Genomic DNA, 20,839 nt, shown 5'->3' with positions numbered 1-20,839 from the left:
TTCAGGTCCTGCCCAGATCAACTGGCTTTATGCTCAGCTCCTGGGATCCTGGCTGCTCGTGACAATAACCCCTTGAGGCCACAAGAATGCCTGAGTGCCCTGCAGCTGTCCCACAGGGCTCTCTGTGTGGCCACTGCTGGGGCTGGAAGGGAAGCCAAGCCCAGCCTGAAGCTCCATCCAGGCCAGGCCGCAGAAACCCAAACTGCCCTGCAATCTGTCTCCTGTCAAACCACGTATAAAGCGCCCTGCACACGCCAGTGGTGTGCCCCCCTGCTGAGGACATCCCCCGCGGCCCACAACTGCCCCAGCAGGCCAGCCATCAGGGCATGGTCCTCTAAGAGCATGCTCGAGCGAGGCAGGGTGGGCTGGGCTGACTTGCCGTGTGGCTCTGGACAAATTTTCCCTGTCTCTGAGTTTCAGGAAAGCACCAGTGCAAGGATTTTCCAGACATCTCAGATGAGAATTTGTTAAAAACAAATTCCCAGGCCCTGCCCCAGACCCACTGAATCAGCATCTCCAGGAAACAGGACTGGGAAGCTGTGGGGTTTGTTAAAAAATTTTTTTAACATCTTTATTGGAGTACAATTGCTTTACAATGGTGTGTTAGTTTCTGCTGTATAATAAAGTGAATCAGCTATACGTATACATATATCCCCATATCTCCTCCCTCTTGCGTCTCCCTCCCACCCTCCCTATCCCACCCCTCTAGGTGGTCACAAAGCACCGAGCTGATCTCCCTGTGCTATGCAGCTGCTTCCCACTAGCTGTCTATTTTACATTTGGTAGTGTATATAAGTCCATGCCACTCTCTCACTTCGTCCCAGCTTCCCCTTCCCCCTCCCTGTGTCCTCAAGTCCATTGGAAGCTGTGTTTTTACCAAGAGCCTCAGGAGACTGTGATCATCAGGGAAGTTAGGAAATTCCTCGCTGGAAGTGAACCTGGCTGAACATCGGCAGTACCTGGAGAGCTCTGAAAAACTGCAGCTGTGCAGGACCCAGCCCAGAGATTCCGATTCCATAGGTCCAGGGCTCTGAGGCCCCAGAATCTGTATTTTTTTTCTGTATTTTTCTAAACCTTCTGGGGATTCTGTTGTAACCATTTCAGGGATGGCATTTGAAAGCCACTGGGCTGGATAATTGAAGGAGACTTCTTGCTCTGACACCCTAATAAGGGCATTTGGGATGGCAACTCCACAACCACAGCCGGCAGACCTGTTTTTTTGTTTGTCAGTGTATTGACTTGGGGGGGGGGTGGCGTGGTTTGTTGGGCTGGCAAAAATGTTGGAAAGTATTTAATCAGTTGCTAGTGTTTAAAAAAATCACATAATTTTGTATAAAAATCTCCATTTTCAGCTTAAAGTCTTATCATCCATCCCTGTCAGGCCTAAATTCACACTTGTCAAAAGTGGCCCTTTAGAGAGGGCCTGTGCTCCCCCATCTGCCTCAGTCTCTACCACTCCCTATGGTGTTCTCAACACTGTAGCTAAATATAGCTTTGCCCTCAGCTTCACACTTGTCTTTCATTCAGTAAAGAACTGCATCTCTAACAAAAATGGGAAAACAAGGGGTGGGCCAAGAAGCCCCATGTTTCGAGAAAAATGTCTTCCCACCAGCCTTGTTATGTTACCTGCCTGGTCCATCCCTCAGAATAGAGAAATGGGTGCAGGGCACTCGTGATCCTTACCCCCCACACAGTGCTGAGAAGGTCCAAGAGAGGGGAGGGGATACCCCACAGATGGACAGGGATGAAGAAAATCTTCGTTAAAGGGGCACATGTGAAATGTCCCTTGACATACAGGTATGTATTTAAGCGTGAAGATGGGGAGGGCATCTTGGTGGTGGACACCATGTGGTAGACCCCCAGAGAAGTAGGAAAAAGCCAGGGGTGAGGGGAACAAGCAGTAAGAAGCTTGGCCCAGGTGTGTGTTTTGTGAAATGAGAGACAATGGAGTGACAAAATAATGCACTGTCAAAAGTATGGGCTTTAAACATAGGAAGACCCAGGTTCAGGTGCCCACTTGGCCACTTCATAGTTGTGTGGCCTAGACAGTCACTGAATCTTGCTGAGCCTCAGTTTCCTCAACTGCTCGGAGAATCCAGGTCAGAAAACTTAAGGAGGGTCACAGGGCAAATAGACAGAGAATAAGACAACAGCCACACTCCAAGGCTTTGTTTTAGATGAGTATTAACAGCAGTTCCCAGGGCATGAACCGTCACAGCCAACGCTGCTGAAGACAAGCTGAAGGTCTGGGAGTGCTGAGGCTAACCGGCCATGAAGTGCTCAGTATACCAGAAAAACGAAAGCTACATGGCATACTTCTAGGCAACAGCAGTGTCCTCAAACATGTGTGGGTGGGAGAGGGGAGTATGTATGTGGCTGGGGAATCGGAACCACTGGGGAGAAATGGCTCCAAGAGCTCAACAGTGTCCCTGGGGAGGGATCCATGACCTCGGGGTCATGCGGTCCTGTTGACAATCCCTGCTCCAGACCTTGGGAAATTATTGCAAGACAGAAATTCAAGTGATTTATAAAGAAGCATCCTCTTAAGTTCAAAAATGTAATGAGGCTAAGTAGAAATATGCTGCAGGTGAAAGGCATTAGAATTAATGTGCTCTAGAGACAGAGTGCCTGGGTTTGAATTTGCAGCTCTGCCACCTACAGCTGTGAGGCCATGGGTAAATTACTCAACCACACAGTCTCGGTCCTTCCATCTGTAAAATGGGTATGATCATAATCGTACCTTAGGTTGTGTAAGAATTCAATGAGTTAATACGTAAGTGCTTAGTACAGGAGATAACATATAGCAAATGTGAACTAAGTTATGACTGAAAATTAGCAAGAGAAGTTCTAAGGTATACTTAGCTATTTCTTGAAAAACCTGTTTTATCTCTTTGCCTAATGGTGTAATAAAATATTTTTTAATCAAAAATTTAAAAATACTTACAGGATGTTACCACTTTTACTGCAATAATTTTCATCTTCTTGTTTTGTTCTGCATTCATTTTCAATAGTCAATTTGTATCGTTTTGCCATTAAAATATTTTTAAATGAGGACAGAGTGAGTTAAAAAATAAACAATTCTTTCAACGTCTCCGACAGCTGACCCCTGGTAGCAACAGTGATGGCTGAACCTACCACCACCCAGTGCCAGCAAAGGGTAATTGCAGGTTCCAGTCTCTGGTTTGTGGGTGCATCAGAGCTGAGCCAACAGAGCTAAATCTACAGCAGGATGGGAGCAGGGACTACTCGTGGTTTATGGCTGAGACTGTCCTGCCAGGGTGTGACTGGACAGAGTTCCTGCCACAATGGGTGTTGAATACTTTGAATATCACCCCTAGGTGACAGAACTGTCACTTTGGCGCTTTTCCCAAAGAAATGCCAACATGGTGTTTACTCTCACCTCCTTATCGAGTACCTGAGTTACAATCCAGCCCTTCAAATGACCCACAGTTCATGCCAAAGAGAAAAAATAACCAGGGTGTGTGTGTGTGTGTGTGTGTGTGTGTGTGACACACACACCCTCCTCCTTGAGTCTGTCCTCACTTGCCTCACTTGCACACACACATAGAGCTCACATGTGTGATACAGTGTTTTGATGGCCCTTGCTCCAGTCCCAGCAATCCTAACAAGTCCTTGGTTTGTCACATTTTCCTAAAAGTGAGACCAAGGTAAGTTCTCTGGCCTGAAAGAAGGTAGCATTCAGTGGGCAGGGGCCCTGGTCTACATCCCCCAGGCAAGTCCAAAGAAAATGACGAAGCTCAACAGCCTCAGGATCAGGCATCCTGATCGGGAGCAGACTGGGGAGAGCCCCATGCTACGTATCAATGGGAGTACTAGAGACAGACACTCACCTTGAAGGGGGACCCAGATTAGATAGGAGGGGTGCCTGCCTCGCTCCACCCCAAATGGCAGGTTCAAGTTACAGGACACACCAAGGACTCCCTGATCTTACTGGGTCTGCCTGGCAGATTAATAAAAATCACGGCCACCACGTGGTAGGCTCTCTGCTCTGTGCAAAACAATCACATTTAGCATCTCACTTAATTCTCACAAAAACCCTTGGAGGTAGGTACCATTATCCCCATTTAACAAAATGGGCAACCTCATACATGTGTCTGGTCTGCAGTAGAAGTAAAGAGGACCCTGACCACAGGGGACTCCCCCACCCCACGTTTCTCCCACAGCTGCCAGGGGGCCTGGACCCAAGTTCAGGCTCAGGGGCAGTTCCTTGGGGTAACCACTTTCCTGCTCCCTCATCTCCATCACCTGGTTCTTCCTCATGGGTCCCCAGCTCTGGACAGAAGGAAAACACAGGCTTTACCCAAGTAGCCCAGGAGTCCAAACCAGCAGGTCACTCTCCTCTCTGAACCTCTTTCCTCATTTATAAAAGGACTTTCCATCACACACCTTGCAGAGTTGTTGTGGAGCTGATGAGAAGTAAGAACTAGGGAGCCTGGCACATGGCATTAGATGTTTGCTCTATCCCCTACACATTGCTGCTAGATAGGGAGCCTCCCCCCTAAAACACTGCCTTCATCAGCTGCTCCCCTCAACGGCTCCCCCGACCTCTAAGATCTGGTTTAAATGTCCCCTACGTTCCGGCCCATATGCTTTTCTAGCCTCACAACCGCAATCCCTCTGCTGGGGAAGCAGGTCTCCCCCAGGCCCAGCACGCAGGCCTAATCTAGCCACCTCCCTCCACCAAGCCCGGCCGGGATGCACCCCCACCCCCAACACGCACCCTTCCAGCCCGTCCAAAGTTCATCCATCCTTCCAGTCCCTCCAAGCTCAGGCCCCTCCTCTCCTACAAAGCCTTCCCGTCTGCCTCGCCAGAACGGCTCTCCCCACTACTCGACCCGCCCCCATCAGACCAGGAGCTCCCTGAGGGGCAGGCCAGGGGTCCTCTACACCCTCTGTTCCTAAATTCCCAGGCCGTCTACTCCGGACGCTCCAGGAGCTCCGCGGCCCGGCGGTCGGCGGCGGTCGGCGGCGGACGGCGGCGGAGCAAGATTCTGGACACTGGCCAGAGGCTCGTCGGAGGCCAGCCGGCCGGGGCGGGGAGAGCCAAGCCCAGGGCTGGGGAAAGAAGCTCCTTCTCCCCGCTCCACTCCAGGCGCCTTCACACTTGGGGGAGGGGGAGGCAGGAAGCGCAAGGACCGCGGGAGACCCGGCCCGGGGAGCCGCCGAGGGCCGGTAGGCACCTAGAGGCGGTGGGTAGGGGCCGGGGCGGGAGCGCGGCGGGGGACCGCGTAGACCTGCGACCCCGAGCCCTCGTCCGCAGCACCCTGGCCAGCCTGCTTTCCAGACGAGGCGCACTGAGGAGGGCGAGAAGCTGAATCCATCGCGTGTAAGCCACGCTCCGTCCAGTTCCTCCGACGAGAGATCCCCGGGAGAGTCAGACGCGCTCTGCGGTACCCGAGGTGGGGAAACTGGAGCCCGAAGAGCGTCTAAGAGGCTCTTTCCGGCTACAGGCAAGGTGGGTAACGGAGTCGGGGGCCAGGGAAGGCTCCCTGGAGGCGCGGTTTCGCGGCCCCAACCCCACCCCTGTCACTAACACCAGGGGGCGCGACAGCTCCAGGCAGAACCTGGCGGGCACAGGGTCTTGCAGAGGTGAGAAGGGGCTAAACCGAGGCTGGGGAAGCGGGGAGGGGTGGCAGGGCCGGCCGGCCGGCCGGGGCAGGGCGACCACCCACCTGGTACAGATCCGTGGGCGCCGCGCGCCAGAGCGCAGAGGAACAGGAGGAGTGGGCGCAGCAGCAGCGCGGGGCTGCGGGGATTCGGGCCGCCGGGCATGGCCGGTGCCGGGCGGCCGCCGGGCGATCCCGCGCGCACACTCTTCGTCTCGTCCGCTCGCTGCCCGGTCCCGGGTCCGGCTCAGGACATGCCCGACCCGCGTGCAGCTCCCGGCGTCCCGGGCCCGGACTCCGGCCCGGCGGGCGGCTACGCTCAGTCCGCTGGCAACAAAGGCTGCAGAGCCCGCCCCCTCGGCCGGCAGCGGAGGCAAAGAAAAGACCGGAGAGTGAGAAAGAGAGAAAGAAAGAAAGGGAGGGAGGGAGGGAGAGAAGTCGCCGGCCCCCGCCCCGCCCCTCGGGCTCCTTCCCCCGCCCCCGGCCCGCCCTTCAGCTCCGGCTCGGCCTCGCCCCGCCCTGGCCCCGCCCTCGCGGGCCACTCGGGGCCGGTGCCGGCGGCCCACCGCTCTAGGGCGGAGCTGGGGCAGGGAGCTGGTAGCGCCCCCAGACGGCCGCTTGGCCGCCCACCGGGCCGAGGGCTCCCTCTGGCGGTGGAGCCGAGCAGGCCCCTCCCGACCTGAGCCCCCCAAGGCCCCCCAAAGAATCTGGAATTTCTGGAATTTCTGCCTTGTCCCTAAACTGTGCTCGAGGAGGCGCCCTCCGGTGTGCTCCCTGGGCTAGGCAGGCCTGCCCTTCTGAGGAAAAGGGACACGGAGGCCTCCCGAGGGTCCAGGGTCTCGAAAGCCAGGTGGAGAGAGAGGCCCAGACTCTTCCCAAGTGGGCAGCTGTTTCCCACGAGGGGCGGGGTCTCTCAATTCCTCATGTCCAGACTCCTTTCCAAGTGTGTTTGCCTGGAGGGAAGCAAAGCATTCGGCCCACGGGCTGGAGCCCACAGACTCTCAGCAGGGGCCCCCTGGGAGCTTGGAGGCCAGCCAACCCCAGCCTCACATCCTCCACTGCAAACACAGGCCATCTGTCCTTCCGTGGCCGCAGCCCTGATCCTGGCTTCCTGCTCCCTCCCCCGATGCTCCCAGGAGCCCCCGCCCCTGTCAAGGAGCACTCCCACCCTCCACCTCCTGCTTCACTAAACCTGGTCGACCTCTTGTTCCTCAGGACAGTGGTGGCCCGCTTTCTTCCCCTGGCCAGCCTTTGTGTAGCCACCCCCCTGCCTTCTGCTGCCCACATACCTCCTCCCTGTTCAATCTCACATGCACTTCCCCTCATTCCTGGAAGCTCCCTCTGGCTCCTTCACCCCAAGCCCTGCTGCCCTCCTGGGGGACCCATGTAGCATGTGGCTACAGAGTTCCTTGACCTCCTCATCTCTAATGACCCTTCCCTGCACTTTAGCCACCAGCCCTCACCGCCACAGCCTGGGCTACGTCATCCCCACCTGCCCACTCTGAAATCTGAAGATCAGATGCCCCACTCTCACACCACACCCTGATGTCTTCCCCACCCTCCCTGAACATTCACAATCACACTACGTATTTTCCTTACTCGCCTCTTGTCACCTGCCTCTCCCCCCCACCTACCTGCCCCTCCTGGCTTCACCTACTTCCCTCCCTAGCTATACTCACTGCTCGACCCCCAGCCCCTACCCAACCACTTTCCGTTTCTCCCCTGCCCCTAACAGCAGTTGGCCTTGCTGCCAGTGACAGGGACAGTTCAGACCACCACATCCTGTCCCCCACACCCCCATCCTGTGCACCAAGCATCTGTAACTGGCACCCATGCATTTCCCCTCCCTCTGAATGCAATGGACCAGGCACCTTCCAGCGGTCAGAGACAAAGGCTTCCACCAGGCCTTTGTGCTCCCCTCCCCTCTCCTCGTCCTCCTCACCTAGGATCTTGCTCTAGGGGTTCCCCTCTTTCCTTGGTCTCCATTGGTTCCTGACCCTTAGTCTAAAAACATTCTGGTCTCCCTCCTATTAAAGATCGTGATTATACCCATCCATGAACAAGTGGTCCCTCTAGTTCCCACCACACATCTCTGCTCCCTTTCTCAGTGTAACTTCTCCAGGGCGTTATCTAGATTTCTCCTCCTCCCATCTGCACCTCAGACTCACCCCCTCCACCATCTTCCACCCTGGTGCCAGAGCCATAGGACCCTTTTCAGTCCTTGTCACCTTGACCTGCCCGATGTATTCTAGAGGTGCCCTCCCCCTCCCCACTCCTCAACTCTACCCTCGTCTGCCTGGCAAACCTCCTCTTCACCCCACAAGTGTTGGGTATTCACGGGGGCCACAGCAGTGAATGAGAGGATCACAGTCTCTGGAACTCTCACTCTGGAGGAGAGCCACAGGCCACAAGCTAGTAGACAGGTATAAACAAGACCAGCTGCTGAGAGGGGCTATGAAGAAAATAATACTGGGAGGCTAGAGAGTCTACTTTCCAAGGGGTCAGTCAAGGAGGGCCTTCCTGAAGAGGTGACATTTACCAGGCATGTGAAGGTAAAAGGGAAGAGATGGGCACACACTTGGTGCATCTGAGACCTGTCCTTTCAGGCTCAGCTTATATGTTACCTCTCCCAGCAAGTCTTCCCGCACTCCCTTCTCAGGGTCCCCAGAGCACCCTTTGCCACCCCCATCATGGCACGAATCACACTGCACTGCTCTTGTCTGTTTATGTGTCTGTCCACCCCACCACGCTGTGAGACTCTCAGGCCATGTCTTCTTTCTTTTGTGATCCCAACCCCCAGCACAGTAAGCCCCAAAGATGGAGAGGATCTGGGGAGGGGACACACAGTCCTCCCCGGCCAGCACCACAACCTGCTGTCCTCGATCCTTTGGTGAGCCGCCAGGGCCAAACACAGAGTAGAGGATTTTCTGAAAGGCAACCTAGAAGTTAGTGTTTTCAAACGCATCAGCTGACAACAGTCCTCACCTGTTTCCATTTGCGTCCCAGGTCCTGGCCTTTACTCTGTTCACACCCTGCTGGGCTGCCTTCATTTTAAGCCTCCTCGGGAGCCATAGTGGACACGACAGGATACAAAAGAATGCGAGGTTTAGTCCTGCCCTCATGACACAAATAACAATCCAACCGGAAAAATAAGGCCAGCCAGCTCCAAATTTGGGAGGTAAAGTGTACATTTTGAACAAAGCAAGAGATTTGATATTTCAACATGTAATTAACCAGAATGTCAAGTATCCGATTAGAGTTTCCCCCTGCCAAATCTTGTTAGAAGTATTTCGTTTATTTTTTAAATGATTGTTATGCTATGTAGCCCAACATCTCCAGTAAGATTTAACTTAGCTAAAACACTCCAGAAACTGATCAAACTAAATGAGAAACTAAATTCATTCTGCTTCTATATATCCACTTATATATTAATAGATGGCTTAAAAAGATGCAAGTACAGTAGAGCACTGTATATTTAAAATCATAAATGAATAGATAACAATGAAAAAGTGAGGTATATAATTTTTTAAAATACTATAAAACCTCTTTGGGCCTCAACTTTCTTATCTGTCTAATGGAGACAGTGATTCCCACTCCCCCATTTCACAGTTTTCTAGAGCAGTGGTTCTCAACCAGGGGTGATTTTGCCTCCACGGAATTTTGCAATGTCTGGAGGCATTTTTTTGGTTATCACAACTCTGGGAAGGGTGCTATTGGCAACGGGTGGGTAGAGGCCAGGGATGCTGCTAAACATCCTACAGTGGACAAGTCAGCTCCCCCCAACAACAAAGAATTATCCAGCCCCAAATGTCAATAGCGCCAAGGTTGAGAAACTCTGGTCTAGACGATTAAATAGTCTGAAGGCAGGCACTTGGCAGAGTAAAAGCCCTTTTGTTTTAGTATTTTATTTTGCATTTTTTGGTAAGGCAAGCACAGGATAAACGTTCAAACTTTATAAACAGTGAAAAGTAACTCTTCCCTCCCAAAGCTGACCCCTAGTCCCTCCGTGCTCCTTCCCAGGGGCCATCACCGTTTCTGTTTCTCCTGAATCCTTCTAGAAAAATTCTATGCAAACACAAAGTTACATTGTACACGCATGGTGGCACATATACACTCTGTACCTGGCTTTTTTCATTTAACAGTATAGCTCAGAGATGGAAGCTGGGCCAGCATCCTTACTTATGGACCTGCCGCGGTCTTTTAATAGCATGTGGCACATCAACCAGAATGTAAGCTCCATGGGGGCAGGAAATCTTTGTTTTGCTCACTAATGTATCCTAGGCACTTAGAACAATCACTGGCATATAATACACGTTCAGTAGATATTTTCAATTATTCATATAAATGTTGGATGGTTGACATTCCATTATGTGTATACGCCATTATACCCATCTCCTACTGGTGGGTATTTAGATTGTTTCTGATCTTTTGCTGCGACTATCCTCTGTGCATATGGGTGAGTACATCTGTAGGATAAAGTCCTGGAACTGGGATTGCTGTCAAGGGCATGTGCAGATTAAGGGCATTATTTTTGCAAGAACTGCGAAAATAATTTTAAATGCTAATTTAGGGTACAGATTGCTAAACAGGGATGCCCCCAAAAAAGCCCCCTCTGTGGGACGGGAACTGGCCTAAGAGCTGGTCTTGGAAATGCATAAAATGATTGACTTGGAAGGGGATGATGAGCTGCCACCATGGGCCTGATTAGCCATTGTTCTGGAAGCCCTGGAGACATGGGTGTTCTCAATATATTCCCATACTTTGAAACACTGCGGCCTTTGCCTGCCAACTACCCAGCCTTAGGAGGGGTGCCTGCCCCTACACTGCCATGAGGGACAACACCACAGGACTCATGGACATCATCCACATGGAGATTTCAGAGCTGTCAGTCAGCTCAGGGGATAAAGGTCCAAGATTGGCTTCCACTGTCTCACCAGCAGCCATCTGGGCAGTGAGAATGATGATTAGACAGAGGCTAATTGTGATATTGAATGAGCGCTGTACCCCATGTGTTGGCACTATGCTTTACACGCAGTGTCTCACGTAATCCTCCTCCCAACATGAAGTGGACACTATTATTATCTTCATTTTACAGATGGAGAAACTGAAGAACGGAGAGGTTAGGTAGTTTGCTGAAGGTCCCAGCACCCAAGTTCCTGAGCACTACACGCCTCTGCCTCCCAGATTGCCAGTTTCAGCTTCTATGCATCAAAGGATCTGTTCCTCCCCGGCTCCTTCTTTGGGAGTTGTTTCTAAGTCTGTCGGACAGCTAGATGTGTGGGAAATGGGCCACTTACCCTTCACTAGGGATTCACCATGGCTTTCATTTAGGAAAACCTCCCAAGTGACAAGTGCCAAGAGCCATGCTGATTTCCAAAGGGACCCTTAAGAATGCCCATCACATTATTCCCTGCAGTCAAATCTTGTCTTCACATCTAGTCCATGAACTCCTGGAGGGCCAGGGTCCTAAGGGGCTGAAGACTAGTAGATCTCAGGGGAAGACTGTTGTGTGGGAGGCTGTGTCCCCAGCCTGACCCTGGCACAACCCTAACCATCCTTAGATCTCTTAATGCCCCATACTCGGTAGCCTGATGATTGCCTTGGTGGTTTGTTTAATATTTTTTTTAATTTATTTTATTTTATTTTTTGGCCATGTTGGGTCTTCGTCGCTGCGCGCAGGCTTTCTCTAGTTGTGAGCGGGGGCTACTCTTCATTGCAGTGAGCGGGCTTCTCAGTTTGGTGGCTTCTCTTGTTGTGGAGCACGGGCTCTAGGCGTGTGGACTTCAGTAGTTGTGGCTCACGGCCTCTAGAGTGCAGGCTCTGTAGTTGTGGCGCACGGGCTTAGTCGCTCCGCGGCATGTGGGATTTTCATGGACCAGGGCTCGAACCCATGTCCCCTGCATTGGCAGGAGGATTCTTAACCACTGTGCCACTAGGGAAGTCCACCCTCCCCCCCACCCTTTTATTTTTTAATTGTGTTTTTTTCTTCTTCTTCATGCTCTTGTTTCAGCAATGAATGTTCCATATCCTTGTGTCTGGAAATAATTTGAAAACTTTTTATGCTTTTCTACTGTATTTATTGAGTGTTTGGGAGCTCTTTCTGTTCATTATTTATCCTGTAACAATTCTTTTCACGTATTTTTATTAACTTTTGTAAAGAAAATACTTGTTTCAACATCTAAAAATCAGAATCTTTGCTGGTAATAAGATCCTGGATAAAACAAATTACATGGGTCATTTTTCTTTTTCTCTTTTTTAATCAACAAATCACTTCACTCCTTTATTTATCCAACAAATTCTCACTTGTGCTGCCTGAAGTGGAGCTTGAATGAATAAAAACAGCATGAAATTTATTCTGAAATCGCTATTGCCAACATTAAAAATGGAATTGGTTATATAATTTGGGGGTTGGGAAGGATATTTTAAAGATGAAATCAATAGCAAAATATGTAGGAAAAATAGTTAATAGATGTGCCTACATGAAAAGCAAACATTTCTCCATACTGTAAAATTCCCTAAATCCAACATCAAAAATTAAGAGACCTAGCGAGATCAGAGAAAATGATCAAATAAATGATACAAGAATCTTTCTAAGAACGGAAGCACATGAGTTTCTAGATTGAAAGAGCTTACTGGCATCCACCACAATGGATTAAAAAGACCCACACCGAGACACAACATCTTGACGTACCAGAACTTGTAGGAACTAGAGAAAATTGTTTTCAGAGTTTCCAGAGACAGGGAGAAAACGGTCACAAAGACTCTATAATCAGAATGGCACCAGAATGCTCTACAGCAACCCTATAAGCTAGAAGCCAAAAGAGCAATGCCTTCAAAATTCTGAGGAAAGTGGTTTCCAACAGAGAACTCTATTCTCAGACTCTCAATCAAGTGTGAAGGTAGAATAAGGTCATTTTAAGATATGGAAGGTCTCAAAACATTTACCTTCTATGCTGTTTTTCTCAGAAAGTTACTGGAGGATGTGCCCCACCAAAATGAGGAGGTAAGCTATAAGAAAGACCTGGGAACTAGGAAACAGGTGATCCAACACAAATGTAAGGTAAAGGGAGTCTCAAAAATAATAGTAAAGGAAAATTTCAGAATCACAACTGTTTAGAAGGCCAAGAGAGTCACCAGTCCACAGTAGAAGCCAGAGATGCAGAAGGGAGGTCTCAAAAGAAATGAACAAAAACTGAAGAAATATAAGTTACCTGATGTATGTACAAGAACCCACAAAGGCCTAATTGCTAACTATCTGAATGACCGATTCCAACACTCAGTGGTAAAGATAAGACCCACAGGCTTGGCTAAGCTTAGCTACCACTCTGAGCTGGCTGGGTTCAGGATCTAGAGATGTTTTCAAGGTGAGCTCCACACAGTGATGGAGTGGGTGGCAGACTCTGCAGTCGGCTTGGTTGGGTTTAAGTCCCAGCTCTGCCTAGAACTAGCTGCATGCCTTTGGGCGAATTGCTTGATCCTTCTGAGCTTTATAACCTTAGTAAATAAGAGATTTAAACAATGATCCATGATATTGCGAAGATTTATTAAGATGATACATGTGAAAGTGCTTTGTAAACTGGTGTTCGTCACGGTGGAAGTTATCCAGCAACCGCTGCCAACCCAATTCACTAAAACTTTGCCATTTGCTGTGAATGTTTGAGTCCCTCCAGAATTCATGTTTTGAAATCCTAACCCCCAAAGGTGACGGTGTTAGGAGGTAGGGCCTTTGGGAGGTCATTAGGTCATGAGATTGGAGCCCTCATGAATGGGCTTCATAAAAGAGGTCCCAGAGAGCTCCCTCGCCCCTTCCACCACGTGAAGATACAATCCCAATGGGAAGTCTGCCACCTGGAATAAGGCCCTCACCTGACCATGTTAGAACCTTGATCTTAGGCTTCTAGCTTCCAGAGCTGTGAGAAATACATTTCTGTTGTTTATAAAACACCCAGTCTGTGACATTTTGTTTTAGCAGCCCTACTGGACAAAGACAGCCAATCTCTTGGGAAAATATACAGACTACTGCCCAAGGCATGCTGATCTCTTGCTACTGGTAAAGTACAATTTCCCACCCTATATCAAGTGTGGTCCTTTGGACGAACAGCACAGGCATCACCTGAGAGCTTGTGAGAAATGCAACGTCTCAGCCTGCCCCAAACCTGCTGAATCAGAATCTGCATTTTTCACCAAATCCTCAGGGAATGGGTGGGCACCTTAAACACTGGTCTAGCAGGCCCCAAACATTTCTCTTCCCACCGAATAAGCTGCAGGCTTCCCAAGAGCTACTTGGATTTGTTCCCAAACCAGTCTATACTGTTGCTTCTGCTATTATATTATGAAACATAATTAAATAGGTAAACCCAAACCTGAGTACAAAGGGAGAGTTGTTGTTTCTATGACAACTAGGTTGGATGTTTTAGGAAGACATGATAAAAGTGAGTGGCCTAGAATTATAGTTCAGTACAGGAGCCTTCTGGGAAGGGTTTGATACCTGGAGCTATTGCCTGCTGGTGTACCGTACCTCAGGGGCCAGGCCTGAGGACAGCAAGTCCTCCCCGTTTACCCTGAGTCAGCCCTGTACCTCCCGCACTACCACCACCCCAGCATTATAGCTATTCCTATCCAATCCAAGCGTTCTTTATTCCTGAACTCACATTGGCATACTTACATGAGGGATGTTTTACATGAATTTTCTATTAACCCTGGAGCCACCCTATGAGGGAAGCTATTACCCAATTTATAGGCAAGAAAAACGGGGATTAAGTCACTTGTGTGAGGTTACACAGTCACTGGCAGAGCAGGACTTGAAAGGAGGTCTGCCCTCAGGTGCCAGGTTCCAACCATGCCACTGTTCCTGGCAGCAGACACCAAGAGTTTAGGGAGAACACAGATAGTGCAGAAACATTTGAGAAATGTACATCCCTGCCAGTAATTAAAGGGATGGAGATCCAAGCAACTGCAGAGCACTTCTCACCTGTCAAATTTGCAAAGGTTTTTGTTCTTTTACAATTTAATTTGCATTTATATCAAAGTAATACGTGTTCATGGTTTACAAGAGTCAAAAGGTACTACAGCCATACAAGCTGAAAAACAGCCCCTCTGCGGGAGGAGGGGATGCAGTTCCAAGAGGGCGCTCCTGAGCCAGGCCATTCTCGCCACGGCCTCCACCTCCTGGCCCCTGCTTTCCAACCTCCGCACTTCCTCTGGGCTCTCCAGGGCTTCCTGTGATCTTCCTAGTACAGTGAAGCAAGGGGCTGAGTGGCCCAGACTGGGCGTGGAAATGGGAAACCAGAGGAGGTTACACAGCAAGAACCCAAAATGACCCACGTCCCTTGACATTGCCATCTGTAATCTCACTTGGGGGGGCGGGGGGAGTCATCCCAAAGGGAAAAACCAACACTGGCCATGTCATTTGTAGAAAACTCTCTGTGGAAGTGCTACTTTTTCATTGTAGTAACAATAGTAAAGAGATTTTTTGTTCTTTTTTTAGAAAAAGAAAATATATCCCCAACCTGTCACCCTCTTCCACCAATAACTACTTTCTCTTGGGTGGATCCCCAAACATGCAGGTTTTCGGAGAGTTGTCATTAGAGCACCACAGGGAAAAAGGCTCTACAGAGGGAGGACTGGGGTCAACTCCTGGTTCTGCTGTGGGACACAGGGCAAGCCCCCTCTCTGAGCCTCAGTTCCCTCCTGTGCGAATGAGGATCACACTTCTTGCCTCACAGGGGAGTCGGAGGATTGGAGAGATGATACTTGTAAAAAGCCTGGCACTGGGCCTGGCACATAGTAGCTGCTCAACCAAGGGGACGGCAGCTGCCTCCCAGAAAGCATCTCGGCGCCCTGGCCTCAGTGGTATCCCCTACTCTGGCTCCAACTGCCCTCTCTGGAACACTCCCTGGGCCCCTGTCCTGGTGAATCCACTTTCTAGCACTTGTCACTCACTGCCCCTCTAGCTCTGGCCTTCCTGAAGGCCCAGACAAGGCCTCCCCATAACGAGAACCCTTCCTACAAGGTGTGCTCACAAGTGCTCATGGAATGAATCCTTACAGCCCAGCTCAGAGCTCACAGCCCCCAACCCTCCCTGCCTGCCCCTGCAAGAGACTTCTGCCCCCAACACTGTCTCAGTGGCCCTCATTCAGCGCTGGCCCTCCCTGTCTGAATTCTCCTGTGACCTGTGAGCTCAGGGGTAGGACTGATGCTGGTCCAGCTCTGTCTCCATCACAATGCCCACCAAATGCTGAGCCAGTGTCCTGCAGGCCTTCATCCTATGGTTCTTTACTGACCTCCCGCCATGTGGGATGAACATGACAAGGACAGTCCCTGCTTTCATGGAACTAACTTTCTGGTGGGGGCAGATTTTAAAAATGCCAACAAATACATAAATTCTGATTGTGACAAGTGCTGTGAATAAAACAGGGTGCTCATATAGCAGGGAGGATGAATGATCTACTGCTACACTCTGCAATATGAATGAACTTCACAGACCCACACAGCCAGACACTAAAGTGTATGCACATATGTTTCCATTCATATAAAATACAAAAACAGGCCAAACTAATCTGTGCTGTTAAAAAGGAGGATAGCGATTACCCTGGGAGGAAGCAGGGGGTCTAAAGAAACATGAGGGGGCTTCTAGGGATGCTGTTCATGTTCTTTCTCTTGAATGTGGGTGCTGGTTACATGGGTGTGTTTGGTATGTGAAAATACGCAATATGTATTTGCTTATGATACGTGAGCATGTGCATATGGATATTACACTTCATTTAAAAGTTTTTTTTTTTTTAATTCTAGGGGGATTAGAGGAAAACTTGGGGGTAGAGGTGGGACTTGGTGATATGGGTAGGATGGTCAGGGAGGACTTCTTGGAGGAGGTAACATTTGATCTGAGACCTATGGGATAAGAGTCAGTCTTGAGAAAACATAGTCTCTTCAATAAGTGGTGCTGGAAAAACTGGACGGCTGCATGTAAAAGAATGAAATTAGAACATTCCCTAACACCATATACAAAAATGAACTCAAAATGGGTTAAAGACCTAAATGTAAGGTCAGATACTATGAAATTCCTAGAGGAAAACATAGGCAGAACACTCTTTGACATAAATCATAGCAATATTTTTTTTTGGATTCACCTCCTAGAATAATGGAAACAAAAGCAAAAATAAACAAATGGGAACTAATTAAACTTAAAAGCTTTTGCACAGCAAAGGAAACCGTAAACAAAACGAAAAACAACCTATGGAATGGGAGAAAATATTTGCAAATGATGCTACCGACAAGGGATTAATTTCCAAAATATACAAACAGCTTGTATAGCTCAATAAAACAAACAAACAAAAACTCAATCAAAACATGGGCAGAAAGGACTTCCCTGGTGCTCCAGTGGTAAAGAATCTGCCTTCCAATGCAGGGGACATGGGTTCAAGCCCTGATTGGGGAACTAAGATCCCACATGCCACAAGGCAACTAAGCCGGCACACCACAACTGCTGAGCTCACGCGCCTCAATGAGAGAGCCCATGTACCGCAAACTACACAGCCCACACGCCCTGGAGCCTGAGGGCCACAACTAGAGAGAGAAAACCCGCAAGCCACGACTAGAGAAAAGCCCGTGCACCGCAACGAAAGATCCCACATGTCTCAACAACCTGACACAGCCAGAAAAAAAAAAGAGGGGCAGAAGACCTAAGTAGAGATTTCTCCAACGAAGACATATAAATGGCCAACAGGCTCATGAAAAGATGCTCAACATCGCTAATTATTAGAGAAATGCAAATCAAAACTACAATGATGTATCACCTCACACCAGTGAGAATGGCCATCATCAAAAAGTCTACAAATAATAAATGCTAGAGAGGGTGTGGAGAAAAGGGAACCCTCCTATACTGTTGGTGGGAATGTAAATTGGTGCAGCCAGTATGGAGAACACTATAGAGGTTCCTTCAAAAGCTAAAAAAAGAGTTACCATATGATCCATCAATCCCACTCCTGGGCATATAACCAGAAAAGATGAAAACTCTAATTCAGAAGGCTACATACATCTACCTCAGTTTTCATAGAAGTACTATTTACAATAGCCAAGGCATGGAAGCAACCTAACTGTCCACTGACAGATGAACGGATAAAGATATGGTATATACACACACAATGGAATATTACTCAGCCATAAAAAAGAATGAAATAATGCTATTTGTAGCAATATAGATGGACCTAGAGATTACCATACTAAGTGAAATCAGACAGAAAGAGACAAATATCCTATGATATCACTTATATGTGGAATCTAAGAAACTGATACAAATGAATTTATCTATGAAACAGAAACAGACTCACAGACATAGAAAGCAAACTTATGGTTGCCAAAGGGGAAAGGGAGTGGGGAGGGATAAATTAGGAGTTTGGGATTAACAGATACACACTACTATATATAAAACAGATAAACAACAAGGACCTACTGTATAGCACAGGGAAATATATTCAATATCTTGTAATATCCTATAATGGGAAAGAATCTGTAAAAGAAAACATACATACACACACACACACACACATATAAAACTGAATCACTTTGCTGTATACCTGAAACATTGTAAATCAACTATACTTCAATAAAAATACATTAATTAAGTTTCAAAAATAAAAATAAATAAATAAATAAAAGTCAGTCTTGGGACAAACTTGGGGAAAGTACCCCAAGCAGAGGGCTTGGCAAGTGCAAAGTCCCTGAGGCAGGAAAAAATTTGGCACCCTGGAGGGACAGCAGAGGCCAATGCAGGTGGAGTCCAGCACAGAGTGGGTTGGAGGGCTACTAGACGAGATCAGAGAGGTGACCTGGCACCAGATCAGGCAAGGCCTTATGGTCGGGGAAGGAGTGAGGATTTTATTCTAAATAAGATAATATGTCATGGAGGGTTTTATTCAGGGGCATGCTGTGATCTGACTCACCTTCTGACTGCTGAGGGGAGAAGAGATCCTGGGCTGTAGCACCCCAAAAGTCATACATGAATGAATGAAAGCAAGACATACATAGAGAACTCTTAGCATGTGAGAACCACAAGGGGACTTACCGACCATTTTACAGGTGAGAAAACTGAGGCCAGAGAGGGCAAGTCATTTGCCCCAAGTCACACAGCAAGCTAATGGTCAGGGCACAGAGACTAGCAAGCCAGGCTACCTGACGCTCAGTGATAACTCCCATCAGAGGAAGAAGAATTCCTAGGCCACCAGGGCCCCCAGGGAAAGTATAATCTAATTTTGCAAACTTTCTATCAGATTACCAGTTCATCTGGGTTCTGGCCAAGACTAGAGCTGGGTAATTGGGTTAATTTCCTCTTTTGTGACCACTGGGCAGAGAATCCCACTTGCTGCAGATTCTCTGTCTCCTGGGCAATGGAGGCCTGGGAGTGAATCTGCCTTAGGTCACTGATCAAGGATAGGAGACATGGGGAAGCCCTGCCCTCTGGGGACTACCTCCCAGCTCCTGGTGGTATTCTGTCCCAATGTTCCTGAGGAGGGTAGGAAAGAAGGAAAGGGCTCTTGAGAGTGGGAGCAACAGACTAAAGCCAATGGGGGACTGGCCACCACAGACAGGGCCTTCAGCAAAACAGGAGTTGGCCAGGCCTCTCCATAAGAATAAGAATAAGAATGAGAATGAGAATGGGGGGGAGGGGGGGAGGGCTCCATAGCAGGGAGAGCTAAGAGCTTTCCCTCATTAGCTTGATTAATTCTCCCATGACCCTCGCAAGAGGTTATCATTATTCTCCTTTACAGATGGGCAAGGTTAATCAATTAGCCCCAGGACACGCAGCTGGTAAGTAACATAATAGGGACTATGGTCTCCTCCTTCCTGGGAACTCTCCCGTCCTTAAACCCAACCCCCCTTCCTTGAGCCTCCTGCCCTAACACCCACTGAGTTATTACCCTGTTTTTGTTTTTGTTTTTTTTAAATTTTTTGCACTTTCCCCTATATGAGTTCATCCAATTTTTTTGTCTTTATCCCCCAGCAGAAAATACGCTCCATGTGCATTGCTGCATCCCCAGGGCTTAGCAAGGTGCCTAGTACATAGAAGGTATGCAATAAATATTTTTGGAAGTACAGAAGGAGATGGTTGAGGGAAGGCTTTTCTGAGGAGGTGACATTTGAGCCTAAGTGCTGAGAAAGAGCCAGCCATAAGAAAATCTGGCCATGGGAAGGAGGTCTCAGGCACGTAGGGAACAGAAAAAAATGGGAGTGGGGATGAGGAGTACCCAGAGCTAAAGCACAGTTAGAGAAATGCCTTTATCAAGAGAATTCAGAGATTGGTTCAAAATGGCGGAGTAGAAGAACATGCTCTCACTCCCTCTTTCGAGAACACCGGAATCACAACTAACTGCTGAACGATCATCGACAGGAAGACACTGGAACTCACTAAAAAAGATAGAAGCCACAACGGGACAGTAGGATGGATGCTATCACAATAAAATCAAATCCCATACTGCTGGGTGGCTGACTCACAAACTGGAGAACACTTAGACCACAGAAGTCCACCCACTTGAGTGAAGGTTCTGAGCCTCACGTCAGGCTTCCGAACCTGGGGGTCTGGCAATGGGAGGAGGAATTCCTAGAGGATCAGACTTTGAAGGCTAGTGGGATTTGATTGCAGGACTTCGACAAGACTGGGGGAAACAGAGACTCCATTCTTGGAGGGCACACACAAAGTAGTGTGCGCATCGGGGCCCAGGGGATGGAGCAGTGACCCCATAGGAGACTGAACCAGACCTACCTGCTGGTGTTAGAGGGTCTCCTGCAGAGGGGGGGGGCGGGCAGCTGTGGCTCACCAAGGGACAAGGACACTGGCAGCAGAAATTTGGGGAAGTACTCCTTGGCGTGAGCCCTCCCAGAGTCTGCCATTAGCCCCACCAAAGAGCCCGGTAGGCTCCAGTGTTGGGTCGCCTCAGGCCAAACAACCAACAGGGAGGGAACCCAGCCCCACCCATCAGCAGCCAAGTGGATTAAAGTTACTGAGCTCTGCCCACCAGAGCAACAGTCAGCTCTACCCACCACCAGTCCCTCCCATCAGAAAATTGCACAAGCTTCTTAGACTCATCCACCAGAGGGCAGACAGCAGAAGCAAGAAGAACTACAATCCTGCAGCCTGTGGAACAAAAACCACATTCACAGAAGATAGACAAGGTGAAAAGGCAGAGGGCTATGTACCAGATGAAGGAACAAGATAA

At 49.0% G+C, this 20,839-nt stretch overlaps 1 protein-coding gene across 1 annotated transcript in view; it reads right to left on the bottom strand.

Annotated features, from left to right (window-relative positions):
• Positions 1-5,793, bottom strand: part of ADAMTS7 (ADAM metallopeptidase with thrombospondin type 1 motif 7) — a 56,705-nt gene extending 50,912 nt beyond the window's left edge. The window contains exon 1 of the mRNA XM_060293536.1: positions 5,694-5,793. Within this exon, the coding sequence (XP_060149519.1) occupies positions 5,694-5,793 (100 nt within the window). The remainder of the gene's footprint in view (positions 1-5,693) is intronic.
• Between the last annotated feature and the right edge of the window lie 15,046 nt (positions 5,794-20,839).

This window comes from Globicephala melas, chromosome 2, assembly GCF_963455315.2.
Source record: "Globicephala melas chromosome 2, mGloMel1.2, whole genome shotgun sequence".
Taxonomy (NCBI): domain Eukaryota; kingdom Metazoa; phylum Chordata; class Mammalia; order Artiodactyla; family Delphinidae; genus Globicephala; species Globicephala melas.
The sequence above is the reverse complement of the archived record's forward strand: the minus strand, read 5'-3'. Positions and strand labels throughout refer to the sequence as shown.